This window comes from Bombina bombina, chromosome 8 (genome assembly GCF_027579735.1).
Source record: "Bombina bombina isolate aBomBom1 chromosome 8, aBomBom1.pri, whole genome shotgun sequence".
NCBI lineage: Eukaryota > Metazoa > Chordata > Amphibia > Anura > Bombinatoridae > Bombina > Bombina bombina.
This window is the reverse complement of record NC_069506.1, coordinates 20,525,579-20,540,722: the sequence shown is the minus strand read 5'-3', so window position 1 is coordinate 20,540,722 and position 15,144 is coordinate 20,525,579. Positions and strand designations below refer to the sequence as shown.

The 15,144-nt window shown below is 35.3% G+C and overlaps 1 protein-coding gene across 1 annotated transcript in view; it reads left to right on the top strand.

Annotated features, from left to right (window-relative positions):
• The window catches only part of HEPACAM (hepatic and glial cell adhesion molecule), a 34,024-nt gene that overhangs the window by 1,820 nt on the left and 17,060 nt on the right, over positions 1 to 15,144 (top strand). Inside the window, exons 2-4 of the mRNA XM_053690909.1 lie at positions 350 to 559; positions 2,631 to 2,972; positions 14,291 to 14,572. Of these exons, the coding sequence (XP_053546884.1) occupies positions 350 to 559; positions 2,631 to 2,972; positions 14,291 to 14,572 (834 nt within the window). The remainder of the gene's footprint in view (positions 1 to 349; positions 560 to 2,630; positions 2,973 to 14,290; positions 14,573 to 15,144) is intronic.

Sequence of the window (15,144 nt, the reverse complement as noted above, 5' to 3'; positions counted from 1 at the left end):
TGGTGTGCCAATGACAAGAGACAAATGTGTGTAGCCACCAATCACCAGCTAGCTTTCTCAACAAAGGATACAAAGAGAATAAAGTAAAATTGAATTTAGAAGTGTGTTAAATATACATTCTCTATCTGAATCATGCATGGTTAATATTGACCTTCCTATCCCTTATAATTAGGGTTTGTCTTGTTAATTTCCTGATTCAGTGCAGTATACTGGTTTTAGCTGGTTTATGCCCGTGCAGTAGAGCTGGCGATAGAGTCATTGCCTTTGTTCAGCTGCTATTTAGCAGGATTCGCAAGTCCTTTTTGCTCCCTTCAGAATCACAAGTACTGTGTTTTTTCTATGTACACAGCATCTATTCAAGCCAAACCTAGGAAGGAAATCACTCTAACAAATAAAGGCTTTGTGAGATTATCCCAGCAACCTGTGTCTGCTTTGCAAACCGTTACAGGACTACTTGAAATATTGCCCTATGTTGGCAATTGTTTTTGTACCCCCGACAAGGGTCTTAGCTTTAAACGTTATATGGAAAGTGATTTACTGATGTCTTTTTCTAACAGATGTAAGTGCCACACTGACCCTTATGTAAAGTGACAGAATGTCATTAATTTTATGCCACCCTTACAGTCTATTAGAAAAATTCTATGTAGTAACAAAACAAAATACAGTACAGTTTACACATTTACTAGGATATACTAAGATTTTCCTAGCTGTTTATTTCTATAGTTTTCTATCTATCTATCTATCTATCTATCTATATACACACACACACATATATATATATATATATATATATATATATATATATATATATACACTGACACACACACTGTATATATATATATATATATACACACACACACAAGTATATATATATATATACCCACATACACACACACACATATATATATATATACACACACACACATATATATATATATATATATATATATATATATATATATATATACACACACATATATATATATATACACTCACACACACACATATATATATATATATATATATATATATATATATACACACACATATATATATATATATACACTCACACACACACATATATATATATATATATATATATATACACACCCATATATATTTATATATACACACACACATATATATATATATATATATATATATACACTCACACACACACACATATATATATATATATATATATAATATATATATATATATACATACACTGTATATACACACACACACACACATATATACATATATATACACACACACATATATACATATATATACACACACACACATATCTATATATATATATATATATATATATATATATACACTCACACACACATATATATATATATATACACACACACATATATATCCCAAACAGTAGGTGCTATGTGGCAAATTTAATTGGTGAGGTTTCGAAAGATAATATAATCCCATTAAATTCTATTTCAGATACTGTTGGAACATACATTTTTATGCATTCATCTTAAAGGGATATTATGCTGAAAATGTGATGCATATAAAAGAATGCTATTTATACATATTAAAATATTAATAAAAGTGCAAAATATAAAATGCTCTAAAGTTAGAGTATTTAATTATTGCACTGCTTTTTTATTAATGCTCTAATAAATGTTCTTCTATGTCCCTTTAATAAAGCTTATTGCTATACACTGTTTTATATTTGTAAATAGCAGATTGCTTGGAAACAAATGTAAAAAAGTATCTGTCAGTACTGATTGTAGATGGTCTTTTTGCATTGTTTGTTATTTAAAGGGATTTGCTTCCAAGTGTGTGAATTCTGTAGCCTATATAATATATTATATATATATTTAAGGGACATGAAACTTCAATTTTTTTATCTTTTATGATTCAGATAGAGCATACAATATTAAACAACTTTCCAATTTACTTCTATTATCAAATTTGCTTCATTATTTTGGTATCCTTTGTTGAAGCAGCAGCAATGCACTACTGAGAGCTAGCTGAACACATCTGCTGAGCTAAATAACAACAGGCATGCATGTGCAGCCCCCAATAATCAGTTAGCTCCCAGTAGTGCACTGATGCTCCTGAGCCTACCTAAGTATGCTTTTCAACTAAGGAAACCAAGAGAATAACGTAAATGATGTAATAGAAGTAAATTGGAACGTTGTTTAAAGATTGCATTCTCCATCTGAATAATGAAAGCTTAATTTTGACTTTGTACCTTTAAATAAAATGTCCCTTTCATTTTTGTTTTTATAGGGACATGACTGCGACACATATAGCAGCAATTTTAAGAGACTTTTCAATTTACTTTTGTTATCATATTTACTAGGTTCTTTGGTTCTCTTGGGATCCTTTGTTGAATAGCATACTTATAGGGAGCTAGCTGCTGATTGGTGAATACATATATATGCCTTTAGTCATTGGCTCACCCAATGTGCTCAGCTAGCTCACAGTAGTGCATTGCTGTTGTGGAGCGGACTGATAATGTTTTTATCACCTTTGCAGGGGTGAATCACACATTTATATACAAGCGCAATAATAAAATGCATTTTCCTTTTGTACTTTTATGTTCTACAGCTACTGTTTGAAGATGCTAATCAGTTTTTTATACTTTTTTAAAGGTCTGGTTGAAAGTGTCAACATTACTAGCGATGTGCCCCATATTAAAGGGACGTTTGGGAAGTCGGCACTTCTGTCAGTTCAGTACAGCAGTTCTAGCTCTGATAAGCCAGTAATTAAATGGCAAGTGAAAAGAGAGAAACCTTTAACTGTTGTCCAGTCTATCGGGACGGAAATAATAGGAAATTTACGCTCAGACTACAAAGATCGAATACAAATCTTTGAAAACGGCTCTTTGCTGATCAATAACCTTTTGCTGTCAGATGAGGGGACTTATGAGGTTCAGGTCTCGATCACTGATGATTCTTTTACTGGTGAGAAAACCATCAACCTCACAGTGGACAGTAAGTTATAAATATCAAAATCATCCAATTGTTCATTTTACACTTAGATTTCAATTAAAGGGACACTTAAGTCAAAATTAAACCTTCATGATTCAGATAGAGCAGCAATTTTAAACAACTTCCCAGTTTACTTCCATTAATAACATGTGCGCAGTCTTTTTATATTTACACTTTTTGAGTCACCAGCTCCTACTGAGCATGTGCAAGAAATAAGAGAATATACATATGTGCATTTGTGATTGGCCGATAGCTGTCACATGATACAGGGGAGTGGAAATAGACAACCTTGAAATTTGTCAGAAAAAAATCTACTACTTATTTGAGATTCAGAATAAAAGCTATTGCATTGTCTTGTTATCATGCATTTATTGATTATGCAAATCTACTGTATTCACTGGTCCTTTAAAGGGACATAACAACCAAAATTGTTTTTTCATGATTCAGATATAACACACGATTACTTCTATTATAAAGTTTACTTTGTTCTTATGGTATTATTTGTTGAAGTGAATACCTAGGCAGCGTGCACGTCTGGAGAACAATGTAAATTAAACACTAGAAGTAAATTGGAAAGTTGTTTAAAGTTGCTCCTCTATCTGAATCAGGAATATATTTGTAGCCACCAGCAGGTAGTTTCCAATAGTACATTACTGCTTCTGAGGGTACCTTGTTATACTTTTCATCAAAGGATATCAAATGAACAAAGCACATTAAATAGAACTAAATTGGGAAGTTGTTAAAAAAATTGCATGCTCTGTCTAATCCAGAACATTTTTATTTTGACTTTAGTGTCCTCTGAGTCCTAACAGGTGCTGGTTGGTGACACTCTATATTTTCATACTGGGGATTTTAGGGCTTAGGCATTCTCACTCCCTGTGACATAAGTAGTGCGCATTCATAAAGCAGCAATTTTATTGTTTTTTTTTTACAGCTGTTTTATGTTAGTGTGCACAATACAGAGTGTGATCTTAAAGGGACAGTCAACACCAAAATTGTTATTGTTTAAAAAGATAGATAACGCCTTTATTACCCATTCCCCAGCTTTGCACAGCCAACATTCTTATATTAAAGGGACAGTATACACTAATTTTCATGTAACTGCATGTAATAGACACTACTATAAAGAATAATATGCACAGATACTGATATAGAAATCCAGTATAAAACTGTTTAAAAACTTACTTAGAAGCTGTCAGTTTGGCTCTGTTGAAAATGTAGCTGGAAAGCCCACTGCAAGTGGGAAATAAGACACTCCACCCTCCCCCTTCTTTTGCATATGAAAAGACCTTTTACACAAACAGGAGCAAGCTGGAGAAGGTAGCTGACGGTATTCACATAAAACTTTGGGGCTTGGTTAGGAGTCTGAAAATCAGAGCAATGTTATTTAAAAATAAGCAAAACTGTACATTTAATTAAAAAAAAAACTTTATGGGCTATATAAATAGATCATCTACAAAACATTTATGCAAAGAAAAAATGAGTGTATAATGTCCCTTTAATATACTTTATAGCATTTAAACCTCTAAATTTCTATTTCTGCCTGTTTCTAAGCCACTATAGACAGCCTCTAATCACATGATTTTTTAATTAGATTTTCACAACAGGAGACTGCTAGTTCATTTGGGCCATATAGATAACATTGTGCTCATGCCGGGGAGTGATTTAAGAGTCAGCACAACACAGCACTAATTGACTAAAATGCAAGTCAATAGATAATAAATAAATAGCCATGTAATCAGGGGGCTGTCAGAAGATGCTTAGATACAAGGTAATCACAGAGATAAAAAAGTATATTAATATAACCATGTTGGTTGGACAAAACTGGGTAATGGGTATTATCTATCCTTTTTAAACCATAAAAAAATTGAGTTGCCTGTCCCTTTAACATTTTTAATTTCCTTTTTTTCCCCACAATTTTATAGTTACATGAATTGTATCTAAAAAGGCAAAGCAACTGCTGCAGAAATGTAACGCTCCCACTCTGTATTGTGCTACCGAACCCAAAGCACACAATACAGCTCTCAAAAATGCAGCAACGTCATTAAAAGAACACTCCAATCAAAATTTAAATGCATGTCGATACATCTTTATATAGAAACATATTGCAATTTACATGTATTGGCAAAAATGCTTCTAGTAAGCACTGTTGATGAGGTTAGGCTGGGAAACCCAGTGAAAGGGGCTGGGAAAGCAAGAACAGCAGACCCCCCCCCCTTCCCTGCATATGAAAAGACAGATTATACAAACAGGAGTAAGCAGGGATCTGTAGACATCAGTATACATCTAAAACGTTGGGGATTGTTCTTCTTTTTTTTTTTTTTTTTTTTTCTTTTTTTTTTTTTTAAACTTTTATTTTATAGTAAAGAAAATATATTACAATAATCAAATGTAAAAATACATCACAATGAATAAAATATTCCATATACAGTTTAAACATTAACAATCCGTGTCAAGGTAAGGGCCAGCAATCCCCCTTACAATAGTGGATTACATAATAAAGATAATCCAAAAATTAGACAATCAACCAGAGTTTATCCTATGTGTATCAAAGTCTAAAAAACATAATAAACTTGTGACAAATTTATGGTCATTTTTCATCTTTACTTCTTTTAGTAATTAATATCTCTCCCAGGCATACACACATCACACAAAACGAGAAAAAAAAATAAAAAAAAAAATCCCCAACTCTCTCGTCTCCCGCCCCGCCTAATCACCTCACCCAGAATCTGACGCCCATTCTCCAGGGAAGTGGCCAGCTAGAATGTTTACCATAACATACTCCGTGTCTCTAAGAGGTTTAATTAGCTTTTTCTGAAGTGCGAGAGGAAAAGATCTCACAAATGTTTCCCATTTTTTGAAGAATGTAGGCAGATATTTATCTTGTGGATAGTGAATATTGAATTGCTCTGTTGTGAAATGGTTAATCATAGCACTTTTAAATTGTATCATTGTAGGTGCAGAAGAAGCTTTCCACTGTTTAAAGATAAGATTCCGAGCCGTTAGGATTATAGTGTTTATCAGATTGTAATTCTTGGTTATTCCCTGAAATTTCACCAGAAAGAAAACATCTATTGGGGATACTTTATGATCCAATTTCAAAATTACTGTCATCCAGTAGGATATTTTTTTCCAGTATTGATGGATTTTGGGGCAACTCCAGAGACAGTGGAATAGATCTGCACTTAATGAAGAACATCTAGGACAAAGGACTCTTGATTTATACCATTTGGAGAGAACAGCAGGAGTAAGATATCTTTTAAGGCCAATTTTTATCTGTGACTCTCTCCACGAGGTCGGTACCCAGCTTTGTTGGATTATTTGGAAACTCCCTGTAATGGTCTGTTCGTCTATATCTGGGAAATATGTGTCCCACATTGCCACCATCTCAGTTACCTGTGTCTTTGACGTTTTCTGATTTATGAGAAGATATAGTGGGGAAATTATATAGATTCCTGCCGCATACAGGGAGATCTTGGCCTGTAGCTCACCCCGGGACCAATTATTCCCGTATTTTGAGCATAGCTCATGCAGATAGTGTCTAGCTTGGAGATAAGCATAGAATTCGCGTGGCTGTAGATCGTATTGCATTGCAATATCCTCAAACAGTCGCGGGTATCCGTCTGTGTCTAGTAGTTGCCACATATTTTGAAGACCCTTTGACGCCCAAGCTTTGAATATCTGGTTGGTTAAGCCCGGCCCGAACTCGGGATTACCACATATAGTTAAATATTGTGATATATGGGGGGAGCAATCGTTTTCCACACAAAGCCTCTGCCAGGCCACCAGGACGTTCTTAAAGGTGGTCATATAGAATATATTGGAGGGCAGGGAAGTGAGGGGACAGTGTAAAAGTGCCTTCAAATTGAACGGGGCCACAATTTGATTTTCCCAGATAACCGAGGAAATTTGGTCTTTCCCAGTTAGCCAGTCTAGAGCAAATCTGGCTAAGATGACCAGATTATATGATTGAATATTAGGGAGAGCGAGGCCTGCTGAAAGCTTAGAATTCATAAGTCTATGGGGCACAATGCGTGGTCTCTTACCATTCCATAAGAATTGAGAACATGCCCTATTATACATGATAATATCTTTTTTATGTAGAAAACACGGGATATTCTGCATAATATAAAAAAGTTTTGGAAAGAGGACAGATTTAATTAAAGTTACACGCGCCGTTAATGATATAGGTAACGAAGTCCACTCCACTAACTTCTTTCTGCAGTAGTCTAGACTTGGCCTATAATTTATTTTGTACCACTCCTCTGGATTTCTAGATAGACAAAGACCGAGATAAGTAATCTGGGAGACCTCAAGGAAAGGATGATTACAATAATAAGGAGGATTTCTATATAGCCACATTAGTTCTGATTTTGAGATGTTTATCTTAAATCCAGAGATCTCCCCAAATTCTTGGATAATCATTTGAAAGATGGGTATAGTGACCTTAAGATTAGAAAGAAATATTAGAAGATCATCCGCATATAGGAGCAACACTAGCTTTTCATCTGCCATGAGGATCCCATCCAGTTCTTGTCTTAATCGAATGGCAAGAGGTTCTATACTCAGGTTGAATAGAAAAGGAGAAAGAGGGCATCCTTGTCTAGTCCCTCTGGAGAGCTCAAAGCGTTGGGTAGATGTATTATTTATGATGACCGCCGAGGAAGGGGTACTATAGATTAATTGAATATAATTAATAAAATATTCAGGAAATCCGAACCGATCTAGCGCGGAGAACAAATGGACCCAGTCAACGCGATCGAATGCTTTCTCCGCGTCGATCGTTAAGATAGCCTTATCTTCCGTTTCCCGTACTCGTAAAGACTTATATTTGATCCAGAAGGATTCGATCAGGATTAATAGACGTTGGGGATTGTTAAGGAGTCTGAAAATCAGCACAATGTTATTAAAAAATAAGCAAAACTATACATTTTTACAAAAACAATTCCAGATGAGCTATATAAATGGAGCATCTACAAAAAATTATGCAAAGAAAAATCTAGTGTACAATGTCCCTTTAAGGATTATGGGAATAGTGTTGTCTCATATTTTGCCTGTTGTCTACTAGCTTATTTCTGATATTTGTCTAAACATCTAGAATGCATGTATGTGTGTGTATATATATATATATTTATTTTATTTTATCCAGATTTCTCTGTGATCTTTTAGTTACATTACTTAAAGGGACACTGTATCCAAAAAATTTCTTTCGTGATTCTGATTGAGCATGAAATTTTAAGCAACTTTCTAATTTACTCCTATTATCAATTTTTTTTTTCTTTCTCTTGGTATCTTTATTTGAAATGCAAGAATGTAAGTTTAGATGCCGGCCCATTTTTGGTGAACAACCTGGGTTGTCCTTGCTGATTGGTGGATAAATTCATCCACCAATAAAAAAAGTGCTGTCCAGAGTACTGAAACCAAAAAAAAAGCTTAGATGCCTTCTTTTTCAAATAATGATAGCAAGAGAACGAAGAAAAATTGATAATAGGAGTAAATTAGAAAGTTGCTTAAAATTGCATGCTCTTTCTGAATTACAAAAGAATTTTTTTGGGTACAGTGTCCCTTTAAAGTAACATTTCATTTCTTGAGAAATACCGTGTATAAAATCAGATCTGTCTGCGTACTGAGTTTTAACACCTTTGATTCCAAATTTGAAAAATATGGTCTACCTTAAAGGGGAACTTGAAATGTTTAAGTTTATTTATTTATTTTAATTGTATCCCCTGTGCTATGTTGACACTTAGCTATTCTTTTTGCAAGTTTCCATTTTATAGTGACATCAAATAAAGAAGCAGACTCTTGGTCCATCATAAACACAGAAAATAAGTGTTAACAAATAATAAATTATGCAAAGTATCTTTAATAGAAACATTTTTGTATTTAAACTATACATGAAAACAAATCACAAACAAATTAGTTCTCAGATTAACTTTTCTAATTCTCAAACTGCTATAGTAACCATTTTAAATAAAACATTTTTATTCACAGATAAAAATATATATTTTTACCCCTGCTGTTAATTATTTCTTCAACTAAAATTTAGAATCCATTTAATCTATCTCCATGACAAAGTTAATGAAAATATGTACAGTGGTTTTTGCTTTATCTATGTCTAAAAATCCTCAAATTCCATATTGGAAAATATCAAATGTTCACATCTTTAAAACGAAAGCAGCTAAATTTGTTTATCAGGATAGGAAATGTAATTAAATATACAGGGCGCGATCCGATATCGATCGCAGTTTGCGGCGCAAGCGAGGAGACCGGCGTCGCCCGCAGTTTCAGCTCGCAACTCGAGCCATCCCATATAAGTCGCCGTCAGATGCTAACGTGCCGTAAGTCTCACAAACCAGCGATGTCCAGAAATTTGCGTAAGTACAAATTTCTGGCGTCGCCAGTGACTTGCGGCACGTTAGAAACTGCCGGCGCCTATAAAACCTGACTAAAGTCTAAAACACCCGCACTGTCTAACACGCCTCCCTAACATAGCCCGCACTGTCTAACACGCCTCCCTAACATAGCCCGACACGTCTAACCCTCTATCCGCTATCCCCCCTCACTAGCCTAACAATAAAAAAGCTATTAACCCCTAAACCGCCGCTCCTTTACCCCGCTGCAACCTAATAAAGTTATTAACCCCTAAACCGCCGCTCCCGTACCCCGCCGCCAGCTATATTATATCTATAACCCCCTAAAGTGAGCCCCTAACACCGCCGCCATCTATATTAAAATTATTAACCACTAATGTAAGCCCCTTACACCGCCGCCATCTCTATTAAAATGATTAACCCCTAATTTAATCTACCTACCCTGCCGCCAGCTATATTATCTATATTAACCCTAAGTATATTATAGTTAATATAGTTATTACATTATATATATTAACCCTAATTATATTAGGGTTAATATAGTTACTATAGTATTTATATTAACTATATTAACTCTATCTAACCCTAACACCCCTAACTATATTTATATTAAATTAATCTAATTAATTTATAAACTAAAATATTCCTATTTAAATCTAAATACTTACCTATAAAATAAACCCTAAGATAGCTACAATATAATTAATAATTACATTGTAGCTATGTTAGGGTTAATATTTATTTTACAGGTAAATAGTTAATTATTTTAACTAGGTATAATAGATATTAAATAGTTATTAACTATTTAATATCTACCTAGTTAAAATAATTACCCAATTACCTGTAAAATAAATCCTAACCTAAGTTACAAATACACCTACACTATCAATAAATTTAATAAACTACAAACATCTATCTAAAAATACAATTAAATTAACTAAACTAAATTACAAAAAAAAACAAACACTAAATTACAAAAAATAAAAAAAAGATTAAAAGATTTTTAAGCTAATTACACCTATTCTAAGCCCCCTAATAAAATAATAAACCCCCAAAATAACAAAAATTCCCTGCCCTATTCTAAATTAAACAAATTTCAAAGCTCTTTACCTTACCAGCCCTTAAAAGGGCCTTTTGTGGGGCATGCCCCAAAGAATTCAGCTCTTTTGCATTCAATAAATACAATCCCCCCCCCCATTACAACCCACCACCCACATACCCCTATTCTAAACCCACCCAAACCCCCCTTAATAAATCCTAACACTACCCCCCTGAAGATCTCCCTACCTTGTCTTCACCACACCGGGCCGAACTCCTGATCCGATCCGGGCGATGTCGTCCTCCAAGCGGCAAAGAAGAAATCTTCCTCCGGCGATGTCATCCTCCAAGCGGCAAAGAAGAATTCTTCCTCCGGCGACGTCTTCCTCCAAGCGGCAAAGAAGAAATCTTCCTCCGGCGACGTCTTCCTCCAAGCGGCAGCAAAGTCTTCATTCTTCCGGCGGCATCTTCAATCTTCTTTCTTCGCTCCGCCGCCGCGGAGCATCCATCCCGGCCGACTGCTAAACTTGGAATGAGGTACCTTTAAATGACGTCATCCAAGATGGCGTCCGCCGAATTCCGATTGGCTGATAGGATTCTATCAGCCAATCGGAATTAAGTTAAAAAAATCTGATTGGCTGATTCAATCAGCCAATCAGATTCAAGTTCAATCCGATTGGCTGATCCAATCAGCCAATCAGATTGAGCTCGCATTCTATTGGCTGTTCCGATCAGCCAATAGAATGCGAGCTCAATCTGATTGGCTGATTGGATCAGCCAATCGGATTGAACTTGAATCTGATTGGCTGATTCAATCAGCCAATCAGATTTTTTTAACTTAATTCCGATTGGCTGATAGAATCCTATCAGCCAATCGGAATTCGGCGGACGCCATCTTGGATGACGTCATTTAAAGGTACCTCATTCCAAGTTTAGCAGTCGGCCGGGATGGATGCTCCGCGGCGGCGGAGCGAAGAAAGAAGATTGAAGATGCCGCCGGAAGAATGAAGACTTTGCTGCCGCTTGGAGGAAGACGTCGCCGGAGGAAGATTTCTTCTTTGCCGCTTGGAGGAAGACGTCGCCGGAGGAAGAATTCTTCTTTGCCGCTTGGAGGATGACATCGCCGGAGGAAGATTTCTTCTTTGCCGCTTGGAGGACGACATCGCCCGGATCGGATCAGGAGTTCGGCCCGGTGTGGTGAAGACAAGGTAGGGAGATCTTCAGGGGGGTAGTGTTAGGATTTATTAAGGGGGGTTTGGGTGGGTTTAGAATAGGGGTATGTGGGTGGTGGGTTGTAATGGGGGGGGGGGGATTGTATTTATTGAATGCAAAAGAGCTGAATTCTTTGGGGCATGCCCCACAAAAGGCCCTTTTAAGGGCTGGTAAGGTAAAGAGCTTTGAAATTTGTTTAATTTAGAATAGGGCAGGGAATTTTTGTTATTTTGGGGGTTTATTATTTTATTAGGGGGCTTAGAATAGGTGTAATTAGCTTAAAAATCTTTTAATCTTTTTTTTATTTTTTGTAATTTAGTGTTTGTTTTTTTTTGTAATTTAGTTTAGTTAATTTAATTGTATTTTTAGATAGATGTTTGTAGTTTATTAAATTTATTGATATTGTAGGTGTATTTGTAACTTAGGTTAGGATTTATTTTACAGGTAATTGGGTAATTATTTTAACTAGGTAGATATTAAATAGTTAATAACTATTTAATATCTATTATACCTAGTTAAAATAATTAACTATTTACCTGTAAAATAAATATTAACCCTAACATAGCTACAATGTAATTATTAATTATATTGTAGCTATCTTAGGGTTTATTTTATAGGTAAGTATTTAGATTTAAATAGGAATATTTTAGTTTATAAATTAATTAGATTAATTTAATATAAATATAGTTAGGGGTGTTAGGGTTAGATAGAGTTAATATAGTTAATATAAATACTATAGTAACTATATTAACTATATTAACCCTAATATAATTAGGGTTAATATAGTTAATATATATAATGTAATAACTATATTAACTATAATATACTTAGGGTTAATATAGATAACATAGCTGGCGGCGGGGTAGGTAGATTAAATTAGGGGTTAATAATTTTTATATAGGTGGCGACGGTGTAAGGGGTCAGATTACGGGATAGATAAGGTAGATGGCGGCGGTTTTAGGGGCTCACAGTAGGGGGTTAGTTTATGTAGATGGCGGCGGGGTCGGGGAGCGGCGTTTTAGGGGGTAATAACTTTATTAGGGATTTCGGGGGGGGGGGGGATCGCGGTTGACAGGGAGATAGACATTGCGCATGCGTTAGGTGTTAGGTTTATTTTAGAAGATCGCGGTTGACAGGGAGATAGACATTGCGCATGCGTTAGGTGTTAGGTTTATTTTAGCAGATCGCGGTTGACAGGGAGATAGACATTGCGCATGCGTTAGGTGTTAGGTTTATTTTAGCAGCTAGTTTAGGGAGTTACGGGGCTCCAATAGTCAGCGTAAGGCTTCTTACGGCTGCTTTTTGTGGCGAGGTGAAAATGGAGTAAGTTTTCTCCATTCTCGCCACGTAAGTCCTTACGCTGCATATTGGATACCAAACTGCGCGGGTTTGGTATACCTGCCTATGGCCCAAAAAACTGCGGGCGACGGCAGAAATATACGGGCGTAACTTCTAGCTTACGCCGTATATAGGATACCAAATCCGCGCAATTATTGGCGTCGCCGGCTTTTGCGGGCGACGCTTTATATCGGATCGACCCCACAGTGTTTTATTTTAAATGTATTCAGACCTTACAACCCTCTCCTATATATAAACACATTTGTTATTACTATCTTCATTAGCATAATTTAGTTGGGACATTCAGAACATTATTTGTTTGATTTAAAAGCTATTATATGTCTGGGGCAGCTGGGAACCCTAGTTGCCAGAGACAAAAACACTAGTCTTTAAACATTTCCCAAATTCACATTAATTGATAAATTGGCATCACTGAATCATCAGACAGAAAAGCACTTGTTGCATATTTACTTGGAAATAAAGCTACATTTTCATCTGATATTGTCACATACTGTCTATATAACAAAAAAAACAACCTATAAAAATAAACTAAAATGCTTGGAATACGTGTAAAAACATAGTTTAAATGTGAGTGCACAAGTCGTATCTGGATAGGACACATGCACTAGATACATTATTTCAGAACCTTTGACAACTTTTTGAGGCATTTTTATGCTGTTTTAGACTTTGATAACCCTTTAAAGAGATATAAAATCCAATTTTTTTCTTTCATGATTCAGATAGAGCAGCAATTTTAAGCAATTTTCTAATTTACTCCTTTATCAATTTTTTTCTTTATTCTCTTGGTATCTTTATATGAAAAGCAGGAATGTATGTTTAAGAGCCAGCCCATTTTTGGTTCAGCAACTGGGTAGTGCTTGCTGATTGGTGGCTAAATGTAGCCAGGTGCTGAACAAAAAAAGGGCCGGACCCTAAGCTTAAATTTCTGCTTTTCCAAATAAAGATACCAAGAAAACTAAGTAAAATTGATAATATAAGTAAATTAGAAAGTTGCTTAAATTGCTCTATCTGCATTTAAGCATTGATTCAGTGTAACAACAAAAAGAAGAGAGGAAGGCTTTGAAAGCCTCAGCTGAATCTGCAGCCTACCTGTGTATGCTTGGCAGGTCAAATGCACAAGAACAAAACCTCTTCCCTATATAGTGAGATAAACAGCTCTCAATATAACATTCCTTGAGGGACCTCATAATATTGAAAAGACTTGTTAGATAATCTCACCAGAACAGAGAACTTTAGATCACTGGGCCCATAGAGTGAAGAGATTTTATTTTTTGTGTATAATAAAACAATCATTAAATTATAACACAGCTGTTTTTTGTTTTTTTGCATCTTTTCCATCAGTACCAATTTCACGGCCTCGTGTCTCAGTTTCTTCAACCACTGTCTTGGAACTCAGTGAACATTTTACGTTGAATTGCTCCCATGAACATGGTACAAAACCAACATACACTTGGCTGAAGGACAAAAAGCCAATGAACAATGATTCAAGGATACTTTTCTCACAGGATCGTAAAACACTTACGATAAGCAAAATCCAGATGTCAGATGATAATATCTACAGTTGTATGGTCGAGAATCCAATTAGCAGCAGTCACAGTGGGCCTATTAAACTTACAGTCTACAGTAAGTACATATGTCTAAATCTATGGGGTTGAGGTTTAAAGTGCCTTATTTTTATATGTTTTGAGAATGCTTAGTAGAAGCAAACAGTTGAAAAATGAATGAAGACATGCTTAATGGCAGCATTTGGCAGCAGAGGATTGTGGGAATTGTAGTCTCAGATATTGGTTTGTTTGATGCTACAAGATATGTGAGTACTTTCAGCAGCATACTTTTAACTGCAGCATGTATATATAAATAAATATATACAGTATATATAAATATATATATATATATATATATACCTGTATGTACACAGTACACACACATTACACTCTCACAGAACACACACACATACACACTCTACATATTACACACACACTACACACTGTACATATTACACACACACATACAAACAGTCTACACTCTACACAAACACTGCTGACACACCACACAAACACTGCTTTTATTACAAACTTAAAAAAAACCAACCACACATGGAAGGGTTTCAAAGAACTGACGCATTTCACACTAAATATAGTGCTTAGTCTAATACTTCTCACACACACATAACACACTATACACAATAGGCACAC